The 18,599-nt window shown below is 37.0% G+C and overlaps 1 protein-coding gene across 1 annotated transcript; it reads left to right on the forward strand.

Annotated features, from left to right (window-relative positions):
• Positions 1-738: 738 nt before the first annotated feature.
• LOC145034510 (endoglucanase 1-like) lies at positions 739-2,806 on the forward strand. Its single transcript, XM_078982938.1, has 5 exons — positions 739-1,076; positions 1,149-1,358; positions 1,470-1,670; positions 1,749-1,841; positions 1,930-2,806. The coding sequence occupies exons 1-5, from the start codon at positions 876-878 to the stop codon at positions 2,686-2,688; spliced, it is 1,464 nt and encodes a 487-aa protein (XP_078839064.1). The 5' UTR covers positions 739-875; the 3' UTR covers positions 2,689-2,806.
• Positions 2,807-18,599: the final 15,793 nt, after the last annotated feature.

Consider the following 18,599-nt stretch of genomic DNA (forward strand, 5'->3'; position numbering starts at 1 on the left):
TGAAATACATGATTTTTTCAATAAAAAAATATTTTTTGAAATCTTTTTGGTTGGAACAATTCAAAAGGCCATAAAGTAATTTCACGGCTTGCAATTTTGTGTAATAAATAAAAAAAAAAAAAATTTGTTTATTTTAACAGAACTTTCATTCATTTGGTATTCCGTAACTTTGTTATATGTTATTACAACAATAGTTTATGAGGTTTTTATGATTTATATATATACATTTTGGCGATTTAAACTCATTATTTTTCAGCTACTTTTTTTTTATTTGATCGATTAGATTGATTAGAAGTAAAGTCTTACTCTAATATTCACAAATAAAAAAAAAAGAAGTTGAAATTGTCACACCACTAATTTTACACATGTCTTCTAACACCAATTCCACTATAATCCTAAAATTATGGGCATCAAATTCATAACTTGTAGAATGGATAAAAGTCCTATATTTTTTTTTCCTTTGCTTAATTATCGATACCAAGAATTCATGCCGTAGGGTGTTTTCAATAGACCAATCCTTGTTAAACCATGCACATGCGAGATTTGACTTCACAGTCTATTGGTTAATTATTATTTACTAAAGCCGTAAAAAGTGTTAAAAAAGGTGAAAACTCAAAATTGGAAATATTTACTCTTGTTGAATTTGGGAATTAAGGTAAAAAAAAACATCATTTAACGTAAATTAAGGTGAAATTTAAGAAAGAAATTGATGGTGAATACTGAATAGTATTCCTTTTGTTTGTTGGCTTCACTACGAACCATCTTCACTCCATTTTTGCGCAGTTAAGCCCGTGATTTCACTCACTTAACTACCACCGGAAACCCACCTTCTATAAATCACCATTCACCACCTGCACGTCCCTTCACACACAAACATGGCTCCTCCTACATTGCTCATTCTTCTCCTTCTAACCTCTTCTTCTTTCGCTAATTCTGCTTTCACTTCTGATCATTACTCCGACGCCCTCACCAAATCCATCCTCTTCTTCGAAGGCCAAAGATCCGGCAAGTTACCTGCAACCCAACGTCTCAAATGGAGGGCTGATTCCGCCTTACACGACGGTTCTTCCGCCAATGTACCTTCACAGAACCATCAAATACACCATTGTTTCCGGTAACTGTCCCTCATGCCGTTTTTCTGTTTTCAGGTGGATCTAGTCGGAGGTTATTATGATGCAGGTGATAACATGAAGTTTGGGCTCCCCATGGCGTTCACCACAACTATGCTTGCATGGAGTATCATAGAGTTTGGTGGTTTTATGCAATCGGAATTAGGGAATGCGAAAGCTGCCCTTCGTTGGGGCTCCGATTATCTTCTGAAAGCAGCCACCGCCACCCCCGGCACCTTGTATGTACAGGTACGATCGAGCTCAGTCCGACTCCGAGTCTCCGACCACCATTTTTGTTCCATGCATGTTAGTGTACAATTACAGTTTACAAAGCTCTTATTGTTCCCAAATTTGAAACAGGTGGGGGAAGCTAACTCCGATCACCAATGCTGGGAGAGGCCGGAAGATATGGACACATCACGAGGTGTCTACAAGGTGTCGGCTCAAAATCCGGGATCTGATGTGGCTGCAGAGACTGCTGCTGCACTGGCTGCGGCTTCCATTGTCTTTCAAGACTCCGAGCCTTCTTATTCACAGAAATTACTTCAAACAGCCATGAATGTACTAATCTATTCATCACAACTCTCTTAATTGATTTCTTAACAATGTCGAGATAATCATGTAAATCGGATATATCAGGTATTCAAATTTGCAGACCACTATAGAGGCTCTTACAGCGACTCGCTACATAATGCTGTTTGTCCATTTTACTGCTCGTATTCAGGATTCAATGTAAGATGACATGAAACGAATTAACGAAACCTGTTTGATTCTTGGAATTACTGTTCTTCAACCTGTTTAAATTTCTTGTTGTATTTAGGACGAGTTGCTGTGGGGAGCGGCATGGATACACAGAGCCTCTCAGGATACCAGTTACATGACTTACATTCAATCAAATGGTCACTTAATGGGTTCAGAAGACGACGATTTCTCCTTCAGTTGGGATGACAAAAGAGCAGGGACAAAAGTTCTTCTTTCCAAAAGCTTTCTCGAGAACAAAATCGAAGAATTTCAGTCGTATAAACAACATTCAGATAACTACATTTGTTCATTGATTCCAGGATCACAGAATTCCCAAGCACAATACACCCGAGGAGGTCTGTTCTACAAACAAGAAGGAAGCAATCTCCAGTACGTGACGACCTCCTCCTTCCTCTTGCTAACGTACGCCAAGTATCTTGACTCGAATGGTGGTCGTGCTTCTTGTGGGGCTTCAACGATCACATCGGAGATGCTAATAGTACAAGCAAAGAAGCAGATTGACTACATATTGGGTGATAATCCGATGAAAATGTCGTACATGGTGGGGTTTGGTGATCGATACCCGACACACATCCACCACCGGGGATCATCGGTACCCTCTGTTCGTGATCATCCTGATCGTATATCTTGTGATGCCGGACATCAGTACTTCAATTCTGGTTCATCCAATCCGAATATACTCGTTGGAGCGATTGTCGGAGGTCCAGATCGTAATGATAACTATGCAGATGATCGGAGCAATTATATTCAGTCGGAGCCGGCTACTTATATTAATGCTCCATTCGTTGGAGCTGCGGCGTTCTTCTCAGCACATTGAAATTAGGGTTTCATGTTAACCAATGGATGTTTGAGGATTGAGAAATGCTAGTAATCAATCGCATGTATGATCCCATTTCCTTGGGTAGCCAATTTAATTAAAAAGCTTTTGCTCTACATTTTCAATCTTGATCCTCCAAAATATTGGGGTTTTACTTTAGGGTTAATTACTATAACGAACTTTTTTTTTTTTTTTTCCTTTTGGAAAATGTATGATTAAATGGCAATTTTATTTCACAAAGTGGTATTTGCCAATTGTGAAATGTTATAATCCCAATATTCAAGCTAGGGGTGAAAGTTAGTCCAACCTGGATGGATCCGAAAGCTGAAATTCAAAATGAGTAACTCAAGAAACGGATCGGTCCGAAGGAACCGGTTTTGAATATCAGAATAGATAAAATGGGTATGTAATTGGTTGGAACCCAAATTTGTTATTCATAACAGGTTCCCGTTTAGACCTAAAAACTTGGAATTTATCGTTTAAACTTTGGAATTGGTTTTAGGATTTCGTAGTTCAAATCACCCAAGCAAGCTAGTGGGATTAGGATGGTCTATTTTAGAGATGAACAGTTTGTCCCAAATCATGATCGTGTACCGGTACCGTATAGAAACCGGTACCGAAGCGTACCGAATTTGAAAATATGGGACGGTACTTGGTACTCCAAATACATGAAATTCGGGATGCGGTACCACTGGTACCGGTACTAGTACCGAAAACCGGTATCATTCCCGGTACCGGTACCGGTGATGTGAATTCGATTCGGTACTCGGGATTGACTTTCAATAAAATTCGGTTTACGGGAAATCGGGAACGGTATGGGTCGGTACCGGTTCCGTCCCACGCTCATCCCTAGTCTATTTTGCCAAATGTAAAAGATTTCCAGATGTCTCCATGACAACTTCCTTTCCTATTCTAATTCATTTTACCAATTTAAAACTCACTCTAGGTTTTTCTAATACGAGAGCCTCTTAAATTCTTCACTATAACTTTTTCAAAGATATTTTTTTTTTTTTTTTTTTTTTGAGATTTTCTTTATACACATCAATCTAACCTCTAACCTATCTCCCCTAATAAATCAAAATCCTTTTTGACACTTATCATATTGCTATTCAATTAGACACTTGTAATTTTATGAAAATTGTAGACTAATTAATATTCCACATGTCATTTTGTTATGTTTTTCATTTTCAATAAAATATCATCTCATTATATTAATTATTATGTAGGCTACATGTTCCTTCCAATTTTAAATTCCTAAATTTAAGGCATTGTACACAACAAAATTATAGCATTTGATTAGGTTCAAATCAAGCGTAGATAAGGTCCAAATTACAACTATTCCATTGATTCAAAAATATTCCCGTTATATGAATTTAAATATAGAATGTCATAATGATGCAATTTCTTTCAATGATACAAATCAGCACTCATAAAATGACACCCTTGATATTAGGAAGTATGTTTTCTTCATCTAGGTTTTTTTATTTGATTGCTCACTCCTCTTCCAGGCCTTGTCCGCTTTCCACATTGTAGGTCTAGAATCACGGTCTGCATAATCAATTGTGCTATTCATTTGTTTGGCAGTCGGAATCTGGTTCAATTTAAAGAGGATTCAGATGTGGTGATCTCGGGGTTTAAATTCCATTGGTTACTCTTTGTATTCATTTCTTTGTTTCCAATTCTTAGTTCGTTTGAATGCCGCATCTGGACGTCGGAAGTTCATGAATGAGTTTTACACCTTTTTACCCCTGCTTGCTGGCTTCTGATGTGATGTTGTTTTGTTGGTCAGTCTTTTTGTGTTCCTCTCCCTTGGGTGATGCTTTCTTTTGGTTATTTGGTGATGGGTGGATGTTTTGTCATTGCTTTTGGTTTTACTTGAAGTTTTATTTTAAAGAAAATGATAGGAGGTTATGCTGAGATAAAAAATTAAAAAAAAAAACCCTTATATGTTGATAACATTTTTATGATTTTAATTGTATTGATAACCAAAATTTATTGTTTGGTACGCACGGGTAATAGATGATTTCATGATTTAGCTCACTTTACTCGATTTTAGTTGTTGGTATGGTGCCCACGAACACATATGAATAAGAAGAATGATCTATTTTCATCGGGCTGCAACTAATGTATATTTTTTACTGTGATAATTAATCTTTCTATAATGTTTAATATGTTTTTGGCATTTTTTTAAACCATTTCGTCGTTGATTTTTCCCTCAATTGTTTGTTTTTGTGTTTATTACTACTTAATTTCATGAGACTGATAAAAGGTAGACTTGATTATCACTATTTATTTTGGTTCATATCTTATTGTCATACGCTCGATATTTGTTTCCCATGGAGCGCATATTAATTTATGTTATCAGGTTACTGCATACGATGACATCATTCTTTGTTAAATGTTTTCGTATAATATACAAATGCCTTAAAATGGAATCATATAAGGGAATCATATAGCAATGTTATGTTATTATGATGACACACAATTCTCAATCATTAATTTGCATATTCAATGAAGTGGTGGACCCTTACACTAACAACAATTTTTATGGATTTGTGGCAAAGTAATTCATCACATCTTATGTTTTTTTAAGCATTACATGAAATGTATTATTAGGAAATTCTACTTTTCAACTCTATATTAATGCATTAAGTTATTTTTTATTAGTTTAGAAGGAATTTCATAACTGGGTTGAAATATGTGCATGAAATTATATATAGACTCTAATGCTTCTTTGAAATTCTGTTTATCTAACTTTTTTTCCTTTTTCTATTTTTTTGCTATCATGATTTAGTTTATTTTATTGTAGGCTGCCATGTAAAAATCCACAACATATACTTTGATAAACTCAAAAAGGTTGTATGAGAGTCTAAGTGGTCCTCTTATTCTATCTCAGGTGGTAAAAAGTCTCTTTGTTTACATTTTAATTATATGATTTTCTTAACGTAATTATTATAAATAAAAAATCTTCACTATATTTATATTAATAAAGGACAAATACAGTATGAATATTTCACCATTAAAATGGTGACTTTGTATATTGACATAAAATTGGTGTTGGATATATTGGTCCATTGGAGCTCTATAGACCATTATTTTAATGATACAATGGTTCATTCACTCATTAAAAGATTAGAAAAAATAATGTAATAATTTAAATTGGTTTTGCATTCATAAAACAGATTGCCAGATCATTTGGATTTTTGAGATTGATTGATAGAATTTCAAGTGAAATTGATATTAATAATTTTTAAATTCAAATATAATTGCAATAACTACCATCATAGATTACTAGATATCCAAAAACGGATAGCATGAAACTCAAAACGTGAAGTACCAGAACCATAAAGTGTGTCTTAGAGTTAAAAACAAACTTTATTTTTATTTCAGTTTCTATTTTAAGCAAATGTCGAATCCAATCGTGTTCTATCTTTAGTGCATCTGTGTATTTTGTGTGTGTTTTCTTAACTATCTTTAGTAAAAGATGTTTATTTCTATCATTTGTTTGATTTTTATCTAACTATATATTATAAACTATCATTATCAATTAGTTTCAACTTGTGCCTTTATTTTACATATTGACTTTTAGCTAATGGTAATAGTTTCAAAGATAGATGTGTTACATAATCACAAAAATAAGGAAATAAAATGAGTGTGACTGCAATCCACAAACTAACGCATGGTGCGATTTTTATCAATTATCTTTTTTTAAAAACATGTGTATTTGTGTCCTTTGTATAATTTTTTATCTATTATTATAAAAATATTGACCGGTCAATTTTGATAAAAATATCACAGGTCATTTTTTGTATTACACTTAAAAGCAAATGTATATTAGTTACTTATGTATTCATCATTTTATGTGTATTTATTTTGAAAGTTTACTTAAAAAAAATTATGCTACACCTTGATATTCAACATAATTTTTTCTTAAATTGCTTACTTATTTATCATTTTTTTTTTGCATTTATGTAAAAATATTATTTTAAAAAATACATAATTTTTACACCTTAATATTGATTTTTTAATCAACTCATACAGTAGACGGATTTTACACCTAATTTTTAATAATAGCCTATTTTGATTATAGATTCCTTTTAAAAAAAATTAAATATTGAAAATTATGTAATCCCATTTACTCTTTTTTTTTTTTTAAAGATAGTCACCTTATTTTCTATTTTATATTTTAAGATAGACATCTCATTTTATTTATTATTTTTTTAATGATTTTTTACCTAAATAAAAAAATAAAATAACTCATAGTGTTCTTTTTTTCTTTTTTTCTCTGTTAATTTCTTTGTGAAACCATGCATACTAAATTTTAATTTTTATATTACAAATATAAGTTTATAATCATTATCATCGTTTTAATTTGAATAGGTTATTTTTTATATCCAAAAACTAAACATATATAAAAGTTATTATCATTATAATTTTAAGGTTTGAAACCGTATAAAAGTTTAATCACAATCATGTGAAATTAAGTTGTTTATATCTTTTTATTTTTGTATAAGTACGGCTTTTATTTGGTATCTAAAACCAATTGCATAACCTTTTTATTTTTGCATAATTACCATCAGGTATCATCGGTTTGGAAAGGAAGGGCCGGCTTGATCGCAACGCACACACCCGTGTTTCTGCAATATATGATTTTAGGACAAACTCTGATGAATGTTTTTAATCAATCATGTTTTTGGAATGTCTGGATTTAAAGAATATATGTGTTTTGACTGTATTGAAAAATGAATTTTTTACCCTTTATTTTTGGGTCGTTACAAGTTGGTATCATAGCCTTGGTTTGAAGGATTCGGACATACTTTCAGGTGTGTCTGAACTCAAACTGAGGATTTGTAAAGTTTTCAAAAAGAAAAATGTTTTCAAGGAAAAAGTTTTCTAATAACAAGAAAGGGTGTGGTGCATGTAATCACCATAGCTCAAGTAAGTTTCCCCATAATACCCATATATGTTATCTGTTATGGTTTGATTTATGAATTTGAGAATCGTGCTAGTTAGGGCTAGGAGAGATGCCTTTATATATTGTATGAGCTGGTAGACTTTCATGCGAGTGTTGAGTGGCCAGCGATAGATTGGCCTCATATGTGATGCTTGTAGCCTTGGGGATACCGGATGCCATGCTAGAATGAGAATGATTATTGGTATTGATAACTACTGAGTGTATGTTTTGAAAATTGTATACGGTTAAGATCTTATAGCCTTAGAATAGCTGATTTGGCTCGTTTCCTGTTCTGTGTACAAATTACATGCATAAGGCAGCCGTCAGTGAGGATGAGATCAGTGAAAGGTGTTTCCTGCTTGCGGATTGTATGTGTGGATAGAGTAGTTTGACTAGTGGATGTTGGTTAGATCTACCGTTACTCGAATGTTGCATGCTTTGTGTTTAGTGGGATTCGTAGTGATGTGGATCAACTACTAAGTGAATATGTGAAGTCACATACAGTACATGTTAAATAATCTAAGAGTGATGGATTTGACCCTATTGCGCAGCTCTCGTCTGAGTCCAACCGTTCTAGGGTTGAATCTTTTACTCGAAAGATTATATGATCTTTGTTGTATGTGACTGTATTCATGAGGTAGTTGGTCGACATTGGTGGGAATCTTTCAGCAGCTGAGGGCAGGATGAGGATGGGAACCTAGGAAAGGCTAGGATATGCTCCAGTGAGCTAGTGGGGCGGTTCGATGAAGTTGGGAACCTAGGAGAGCCTAAGAGTTGCTGCGGTGGGTATTGTGTTACTGTTTAGCGGATATTTGGTGCATCAATGAAGTAGTTGACTTAGAGGATTCGGGAGGAATGTTGAGGAAAGTATGGGTATGTGTGTAAGGTAGTATTAGGCCCGTACTACAGAAAGCACAGGATCCATACTCGAATCGGTGATAGTATTGGAGAATCTGAGAAACCTAAGGGAAGGGAATTATTGGTTATAATTGGACCATGTGAATAGCAGCTGTGCAGAATGAGGATGAGCACACAAAGGGAAGGACTAGGGTTTGGTCTCGGCTCCGGTGGTGAGCCAGTTAGTGGAAGGACTGTCATGGTTTTGAGTTCGCCTTAGATCTCTTGTATCAGGCGGCAAGGATTGATTGTGTGGTTTATTTCACTTTCGGGATTAAAGATTGTCTTGGGGGTAGCTAGTAGCCTGGTTTAGATCAAATGTTTCTCTAGCTATTGCAGTTCCGTCGTTGACGATCGAGATGGGTTAGGGTGCGAGACCTTGAATGATGTGGGTCCTATAGCAGAGGGCAGAATACTGATTTGGAGTACCTCGATAAAAGAGGTTCAAGTCATGTGAATTTAGTGGGGGTCTCGGGATGAGACCCAAGAGGTATGATCAGCTTTTGAGATGCCAACAAGGCTGGATTCAGTGCAACACTTGTGGGAAACTGCACGGAGGAAATATTGCTCCAGGACTATGGGTCGTTACAAGCATAGCAGGATTTATCATGTCAGTAAGTGAAATTACTATTGGGCGCTCGATTTAGGGTGTGTCCGATCCGATGGATCGGCAATGAGGTTTTGGACCGTTGTGTCGAGGTGAGAGTGTTGTGAGATTGTCGGGTAGCGCGTAGCATTTACCAATACATATGCAGCGGTAAGAGGGTGGTAAATTTGTATTTGCCTTCAGAATCCTTTGGTAAAAGGGCATCTTAAGGAGTGATTGGATCATCTGATTGGTTAAGAATACAAGAGTATTCTTTAGGATTTCCAAAGCTGAGTAATCATTATGTTTGGATAACTATGGGGCGCTTATGTTGTTGGTGCATGATTTGGATGGGTCATGCATATTGATGGAAATGGATCAGAGATCTATAAGGTGTAAGAGGTGAAAGAGCATCGTTGAGCCCAAGTGGGGGGGGGGGACAAGTAGCTACATAGGCCTAGGTTGTGGTGAGAGTTCAGGAAACTACCAATCGCTAGTTAGCATCGTCTTGATTATGCATAGTGAGCAACGGGAATCCATAGGTGTGACCCGAACTCCTGATGGGATATAGGATTTGGCTCGAGAGGTGCGACGATGTGATAGTGGAGTAAGGTAAGGCTAAAAATGGTAAGCATGGTTAGATGGAAGTAGTATTAGGTTGCGATAGGATCATAGCATTCATCGGTCGGAATTAGACTATTTATGTGATGGTCACAAGCATGAAAGGGAGATAAGCTCGTGCTTTGGGCACACCGGCTAGGGTTGGTAAGGAATTACTCTCCGTTCTAGGATGAGGATCTTTAGGGTCCGCGAGTGAGTCCGGGTGATTATGGGAATTCAGGATGGAACTGGTAGAGACTGTTGAGACAAGGGTTTAGATCTTGAGCTGCAGGATCATGTGGATAATCAGTACGTGACATAGAGGAGTCTAGGTTGGGTAGCCTCGATATTGATCTCTTGGGTATCTCGTGGTTGGACAAGGTGCAAGACTGGTAGTCTCGAGGATTGGATTAAGGGTATTTATCGGTCAAGTAAGGGACATCGGGAAGTCGTGGTGCATTATGCAAATGCATATTTGTGGATCTAGGGGTAGGAGCGGAGTATAGGTTCGGTTTTGAATAAGATCTTGAATCGGAGTTTGCGTGTGCTTAGTGCAGGATTTCGTTTCGATGAGATGAGATTTGGGGCACTTATATGCCATGGGCATCAAACGCGGGATTCCAGGGTAATGGATGGGTATGGTTCGATGGTAGCTTAAGCTATTGTGATGTGTCTTAGGCTGGTTCTATTTGTAATAGAGCCACGACGTATTGGAAGCAGGAAAAAGATGGGTAGTTGGCAATTGTATATGATATGAGGTTGCGGTGAATCATTTAACATTCGTTCCTTTAGCATAAGTTTTGGTAGCAAGGTGTTTATGATCAACTCTTGCCAGTCGGGATTCTTTTCATAAGGCACACGAGGTTGTTATGTGTGTGCATTTTGGCTCAACAATCGGGTAGGTGTGTGGTGTTCCGGACAGTTGGCAGACAAGTTGGGCCTGGGAGGTCCTGAACGCTTTCAAGGAAAGCAGCTATATGGCAGCAAGATGAGTTGGAGTGGTTTTAATGATTTGGGGTCCGTGTGTTGAGATGCTTGTCATTCGGGGTATATGCTAAGTGTTTGCAGTTAGATTAAGTAATCTCAGAGTGGCTGACCTGACCCTGTTGCGTAACTCTCATCTGAGTCTAACCGTTGCAGGGGAGAACCTTTTGCTCGAAGGATTATCCGAGCCTTCTGTTGAGTATGAGTGTTCTGTAGTGGTATATGGCCAACAACTTTATTTCCTTTAGGACATTGGTTAATTCGAATCTCTACGAGGTTAGCATGGTGTCGGTTTGGCGTGAGAGATCTGACAGGGAGTCAGACCATTAAGATAGTAGGATTTGGGAATCCAGGCGCTATGTAAGACTATAGTGGTTCTGGTAGTAGTCACTTTTCATATTAGATTATGTGGCGACAAGTTGTCAGGCTAGTATCATAGGATGTGTCAGAAAGATCAATGGAGCCATAAGTGGTGGTATAGCTAGGATAATTATTGCTAGACGAGGGATCTTTCAGAGGTTGTGTGGGGCGAGTGTGAGGTTGCTACTCGACTCAGCAACCGGACATAAAATTGATATTCCGAATGTTGGTGTTCGGCATCCTGTTATTGTAGGTAAATTCATTCAGTTGGTAACACTAAGATAATCAGGATCGGAGAGAGTCTAGTATGGTTGGGTCATGTTGCCTTTGGAAAGGTCATTGAATGATCAGGGTGATGGATGTGTCTCTTGGGACGTCAAGTGTCGGTATTCGTTGGGTTCAGAACGTTGTGCTGGTTATTGGTAAGAGTTGGATACCCAAGTTTTATCGGGTTTGGAATACTCTTAGGGTTTCGACTTGAAGGATGACACCCAGTACGGGAAGCAGGGTTGAAGGCCATGTATTGTGATTCGGTCAGAATTTGACCCGGTTAGGGAAGGCGATGCATCGTGTAGGACTGTTACGTAAGATCAGATTGATTCATAGTGCATACTATGTATCAGCCACATAGGTGTTTGGACAATGACTCTACTGTACTTCCTTATAGTCAATATTCAGGCAAAGGAGCATCTGAATCATGGGAGGAAGTTAGTGCTAGTTATCGAACATAAAATGCAGGCCACGAGGAAGTAACGTAGCATGATTAGAGAAGGTGCAATGGGAATCATCAGTCGGGTCATAGTAGGTAATGGAAGTAACAGACGTGGCTCATGAATAGTGGCTGGAGGAAGAAATGAGGAAGCATTAAACAGACCTTGTGCAATACCAGACTTCGAGGAAGAAGTCTAGTTTAAGTGGGGGCGATTTGCAACACTTGGTTTATTTGTTATTGAGTTTTCAACATTTTTATACTTTTGGACTGGAACTCGACGAGTTGGGGAGTTCCAAATCATCGAGTAGAAATCAATTTAGACGCAGAATGTAGGGTCTACTCGACGAGTTGGAAGGCCCCAACCCAATGAGTAGACACTGGAAAGGAAACCTTAATTTTTAGGGTTTGTACCCTATTTAAAGACCTTAAGCCTCACTTGTAGTCTCCTTTATCACCCCCTTTTGTCTAGAGAAACCCTAAATCGTGTCTCATCTCCCATTTTGAGGGTGTGAGGGCTTAAGGAGTGCCTTTTTGTGTTTATGTGAAGAAACTTGAAGTGGTTGGTGCATAAGCTAAAGGGAGAGGTTGTAGATCCGATGTTTCCTCTACTGTGGCAACCATTTTAAGGTATAAAGTCAAAACCTTGACCATACATTGCTTAGATCTTATTCTATGAAAGTTTATGGTCATTATTAGCCTAGTTTGGAACCATTCTTGGTTTTGAGAATGATATCAAGATATGGCTTTAGATCTGGACATCTCAGGGTCTTTGAGGACTTAAAGTTTCCAACTTTATCAAGTCTTGGCCCTCCTTCATGCTCTAAGTCCCTTGAAAATTTTTGATTAAGTGATTTTAGCCTTTGATGCTTTGCATGGATGTAAAGTTAGCAAATTTATGTGGTATTTCAGTCTTAAGGGATTGGATCTATAATTTGGAGCCTGATTCCACTAGAAAGGACTAAACACAAAAAGGACTGAAGGGACTCGACGAGTTGCTTAGCCAACTCGACGAGTCGGGTAGGGTTTTCTCATTTTTGGGATCCCGAGTGATTTTGTTGAGCAGATTAAGAGATTTCGATCAAGAGATTTCAGTTTAGAGTATTCGGCCCTTGGACATTAAGGAACTCGACGAGTTGCTCAAGTGACTCAGCGAGTTGATTGGTGATTTCGGTTTTATGGAAGTTGAAGGAACTCAATGAGTTGCTAGATGCACTCAACGAGTTGGGTCAACATGGACTATAACCTTAACTGTTGACTTTGACTTTGACCTTTGACTTTAGGCAAATTAGTCCAAAGGGGTGTTTAGAGTAAACCAAATTATAATGAAGGAGATTATGAGATTAGAATAAGGCTCACAAGGAGTTAGGGTCGAATTTGGAAAATTGGGCCATTGATGGATTTATGGGCATCATAGTGTTGGGCTTGGGCCTCAGTTTGGATCATACTGGGCCAGGGGTAGAATGGTCAATTTACCCACATGTATGGATTAAGGATTATAGTATGGAACTCAATTACTAATTGGGTATATTGGTTGGTATTGATAGCTCGGGAAGTCGGCGGGGCAGCAACTAAGGATGTCATTCAGGAAGCTTCTGCATTCGAGATGAGTCTCCTCACCATACCAATGGGTCGAAGGCACCAAGGCTGGCTCATTTTATGATATGTAGTACACTAGCTGAAGTTATATTATGAGACATGATAATTGCTTATGTGGTAGGAAGTATGCTAGTTGTATATGTGGTATGCTTATATGGAAGACCATGGGAGAGCCCATGACACCTCGATGTAAGAACATGTGGAGAGCCCATGGTTTTCCTACTAAAGACCATGGGATATCCCATGGCACCCGAATGTAAGACTATATGGAGAGCCAATGACTTTCCTATTAAAGAGCATGGGAGAGCCCATGGCACTTAGGTGTAAGACCATGTGGGGGAGCTCATGACATCCTGGAGTAAGACCCTGGGGACGAGCCCACGACATCCCTATATGTTGTATGCATGACTTATGTGGTTTATGTAGCTTTTATAGCTAAGATGGATTATGTGATTATGTGGATTATGTGGGTATGCTTTGGGGAACTCACTAAGCTTCGTGCTTATCATTTTGTTTATGGTTTCAGGTATCATCGGTTTGGAAAGGAATGGTTGGCTTGATCGCAGCGCACACACCTGTGTTTCTGCAATATATGATTTTGGGACAAACTCCGATGAATGTTTTTAATTAATCACGTTTTTGGAATGTCTGGATTTAAAGGATATGTGTGTTTTAACTGTATTGAAAATAAAAATTTTACCCTTGATTTTTGGGTCGCTACATTTTAATTTCATGTTATTTTTGTTTTCTAAGTTTTTAGAGAGGGGGAGGGGGTGGGGTTATGCCATGTTATGGTTTTTTTACAAAAATATTATAGTTGTCATGGTGCTCATTCCTTGTGTGTGACGAGAAACCATGACTTTATGGTAAGTGTGACTGAGATGACACTTATATGGTAGGGAAAGAAATATGGTAAAGATGACGCAACACACATCAACCTTATCCTTGTAAATAATGTCATTATTCGTCATAACCACTTATAAAAAAAATAGAAATTACACCCATATCAAATATTGTTTGTCCCTAATTTTTAATTAAATCTTATTTGGTAAGTAGGATGGTCAATGAGTATGTATGTGTTTTTTTTCTGTAATCTCAGTGTATATTATAATTCCTTTGTTGAAGAAAGGGAATGACACTTTGTTAAAGATTTGAATAATTGTATATTCTTGGGATCGATCAATCTTTATTAGTCTTTTGATGACCATGCATTATTTAGTTATCATAGATAAAAAAAATATATAATTCAAAATTCTGGAATGAGTCCAAAACCAGGTTAACCCAATACCTGATTTCAAAAACTAGTTACAATTCCTAAAACTGATATAATCGGACCCGGATGACCCAAAACGGATAAAGCAATATATCAGGCCTGATACCCAGACTGATTTTACGTATTATGATTCTACCGGTTGTAGTTACAGTTTCAGTTTTCCGATTTAAATCTCACCCATAATTCAAACAATCATATTTGTTTTTATAGGTCATCATTTTTAAATGTTTCATTAATAATTTGTTTTTGAGTAAATCATCGTTTTGGTCCTTATTATTGTCACTAACCCAGTCTAATATCAAATATTTGAAATATTGATACATTTGGTATTCATCATGGTTCTAAAAAGCGCGCCATGGCGCGACTCAATGCGTGCCATGGCACGAGGCGTTGTGTAGCCGTTACGAAAACATTCAAGGCGGTTGTGAAGCATGGTGTCCAAATAACGTGTCAAGACACGCCTTATCGTGTTATGACACGAGTTTTTTCAAGGGGTGAGTTTTTTTGTTTGTTTTTTCTTTTGTTTTTTTATCTGGCCTAAAATAAATGAGTTTTTGTTAACTTTTTTTTTATTAGATATTAATATAACACTTCTAAAAACGTCATATATTTGATAAAATTCAATAATTATATGATTTATATCTTTTAATGTATATAATATAGTCACGCTTTGAAAAACGTAATGACTCGCCAAGACTTGTCATGACTTAACTATTACCTTGCCGCCAAGCAACATCTTACGTTATTTAGAACCTTGATATTCATGGTTATTTATGGGCGCGTATAATGGAGGTGACGGTAAGAAACATTAGAAATTATTTTGATAACATGGACCAAAACTGAGATTCTTTCGAAATATAAGGACCAACCAAATCAATTTTGATAACTTGGACCAAAACTGAGATTATTTCCAAATATAAGGACCAAAATTATAATAAACTCTTGTTTTTCTCGTCCCCAACTCCCCATTTTGTAAAAACTACTTGATGTACCCTTGCTTTGAAATGTTATTAGAAATTATTCAACACATAGAGCGTGTTTGGCACGAAGTTTTTGGAAGCGTTTGGGAGCTTCTAGCGTTTACCTTATGATAAAACACTCTAGTTTAAACAAAAAGCTTCGTTTGACGGTACGAGCGTCTAGCGTTTAGTTTAAACAAAACTGTAACACCGGTTGCTAGAATCGATCAGGTAAGGGCTTCGTGGGATCAGAGATATGGTGTTTGGGAAAAACTAGGTGTCACAACATGGTGGTTGGAGCACTAAGACGTGTCATATTTTATGCATGACCGTGTGTTTAATTGGTCACCACGAAATGGCAAGGAAAGGTCACGATGTGACAGCTGTGACGGCCCACGCTCATGATTTTTAGGGTTTTCTCCATATTTAAACGCTTAATCTCAAGTATTAGGGCATCATTTTCAACCCCCAATCCTTTCAAACGAAACCTTATCCTCTTTGTAGTGATTCTTATTGTATTAATGGTGATTCTTGAAGTTTTAAGCTTTGGCTTGCATTTTTGGAAGATGGAGTGGTGTGCTTGCTAGGTGGAAGAGTGATTTACTTCGAATCTTACACCGCATGCGTCTTGTGGAGCTTGGAAGGTAGAAAGCCTCCACATATTCGGTTTTCTCTTCATAATTCTAAGATTTATTGCATTTCTTGGTTTATATTTAAGTTTGGGTTGATTTCATGAGATAAAGTTTGCAACTTTATAGCTTATCTTTGTCCCATGATCACTATATCTTTTGGATCTGAAGTTTGATTGTGTTATGAGATCCATGTATGAATTTTTGGTCTTTTTGCCCCCATTTTGACCTAGATTGAGATATAGACTTGCATTAGTCGTGTATGTCCATAAAGCTATGATTTTTATGTTAGAATAGAAGTAAGAAGTCCTTCTGGAAGTTATGGATTTATGGTCCTGGTTATTACGAGCTTAGTGGTTGATTCCATGCCTTAAGTTGTCATTTAGGATATATGTTTAGATATCTAGACTTATTGGGATATCTTAATGGGCAAAATTGGAAACTTTATCCATCAAGACCTTGGGAAGAACTAGATCTGAGCTTTGGAGCTCTTGAGGTTGAAGGAAAACAGCTTAATACTTTAAGTTGTTGAGATCCAATTCCCATGACGTGGTAAATAGAGGCCACGACGTGGCGATTGGGGGATGCCCATGTATTTTTCATTTTCCTGCTACCTCGTGGCAATTGGAAGCCACATGTAAAGACCTTATTTTCAAAACAAAGTTTTCATTTTTAAATAATCAAAAACATTTCCAATAACCATAAAATCCTAATACACTTGTTTTCAAATTCATAACATCGACAATATTATTCCAAACATCATAGTGTCCCATAAATAAAACGTCTAAGAGAGAGTGCATGCCGCGTCGTCAAGCCTTGCCCTTCCCCTTAGGCACAGATGTACTTGAAACAAATCCACAAACTGTAAGCTAATGCTTAGTGAGTTCCTCAGAGCATACCCCACACACAATCCACAAAATCACATAATCATATTTGCTATAAAAGCTACATAAACAACATAAGTCATGCATACAATATATAGGGATGTCGTGGGCTCGTACCATGGGTCTTACTCTAGGATGTCATGGGCTCCTCACATGGTCTTACACCTAAGTACCATGGACTATCCCATGGTCTTTAATAGGAAATCCATGGGCTCTCCACATGGTCTTACATCCGGGTGTCATGGGCTCTCTAACGGTCTTTAGTAGGAAAACTGGGGGCTCTCCACATGGTCTTACATTCAAGTTCCATGGGCTCTCCCATGGTCTTCCATACAAGCATACCACATATATAACTAGCATACTTCCTAGTACATAACCAACTATCATGCCTCATAATATAACTTCAACTAGTTTACCACATATCATAAAATGGGTCGGCCTTGGTACCTTCGACCTATTGGTATGGTGAGGAGACTCATGTCTCGTAAATGTTGAACTGACAAGATAAGATTAGATAAGTCCCTACGTACAACTCCAACTCAACTGCCTATAATCATCACGTGATTAACTTGTTACAATCCCGAAATACTATAAATACTCTCAAAGTGAACCCTGGTCAAATTCAAGGTCATCAGTCAAGGTCAACAATCCTTGTTGACCTCAACTCGTCGAGTGCATCAAATGCGGCTAGGGGTTCTATCTGGACTATAAGAACGATGAAAGAGGCTACAAATGAGCCATACATTCTTTAAATAGGGTACAAACCCCTGGACATTAGGGTTTTCCTTTACAACGCCTACTCGTCAAGTTGGGGCCTTCCGACTTGTCGAGTAGGATCGAAATGCCCGTCCTCATAAATGATCTCTACTTTATGAGTTGGATCTCCCCAACTTGTCGAGCCCTAGCAAAAAAACCCTAAAAAAACTTAGAGAATTAAATGATACCTGGAACAGGCATTACAAATCTCCCCCACTAGACTGTCGCGGAAAGTGTGCTAAAGCATCATAATGCATGCCATGAATATTTTTAATGAATTGATTAAATAAGGTTCGAGTGACATCATTACCTGTATATTGGGGTGTGGTAAAAAACCAAAATTGAATAAGCAAACCAAACTAAACGATGTTTGGTTTATTTGGTTTGGTTAACCGAATAAAGATATCTTATTTGGTTTGGTTTTGGTTAAATTTTAATTGTTTTGGTTAAACCGACAAAACCCAATAAACTATTTAATATATATATATATATATATATATATATATATATATATATATATATATATATATATATATATATGAATTAACATTTTATATTTAACTTTATAGATTAGTTAATAAGATTTTCATAACTTATTATTTAGAGCATCTATAGAGGTTTTTTATAGCTTAATAAGATTTGGTTGAGTGGTAGAAACAGTTTAACACCATTGAAGTATATAATTTTTTTTCCTCACTTTTATTGACTATTCAATATATAT

This window comes from Lactuca saligna, chromosome 3 (genome assembly GCF_052625555.1).
Source record: "Lactuca saligna cultivar CGN05327 chromosome 3, ASM5262555v1, whole genome shotgun sequence".
Taxonomy (NCBI): domain Eukaryota; kingdom Viridiplantae; phylum Streptophyta; class Magnoliopsida; order Asterales; family Asteraceae; genus Lactuca; species Lactuca saligna.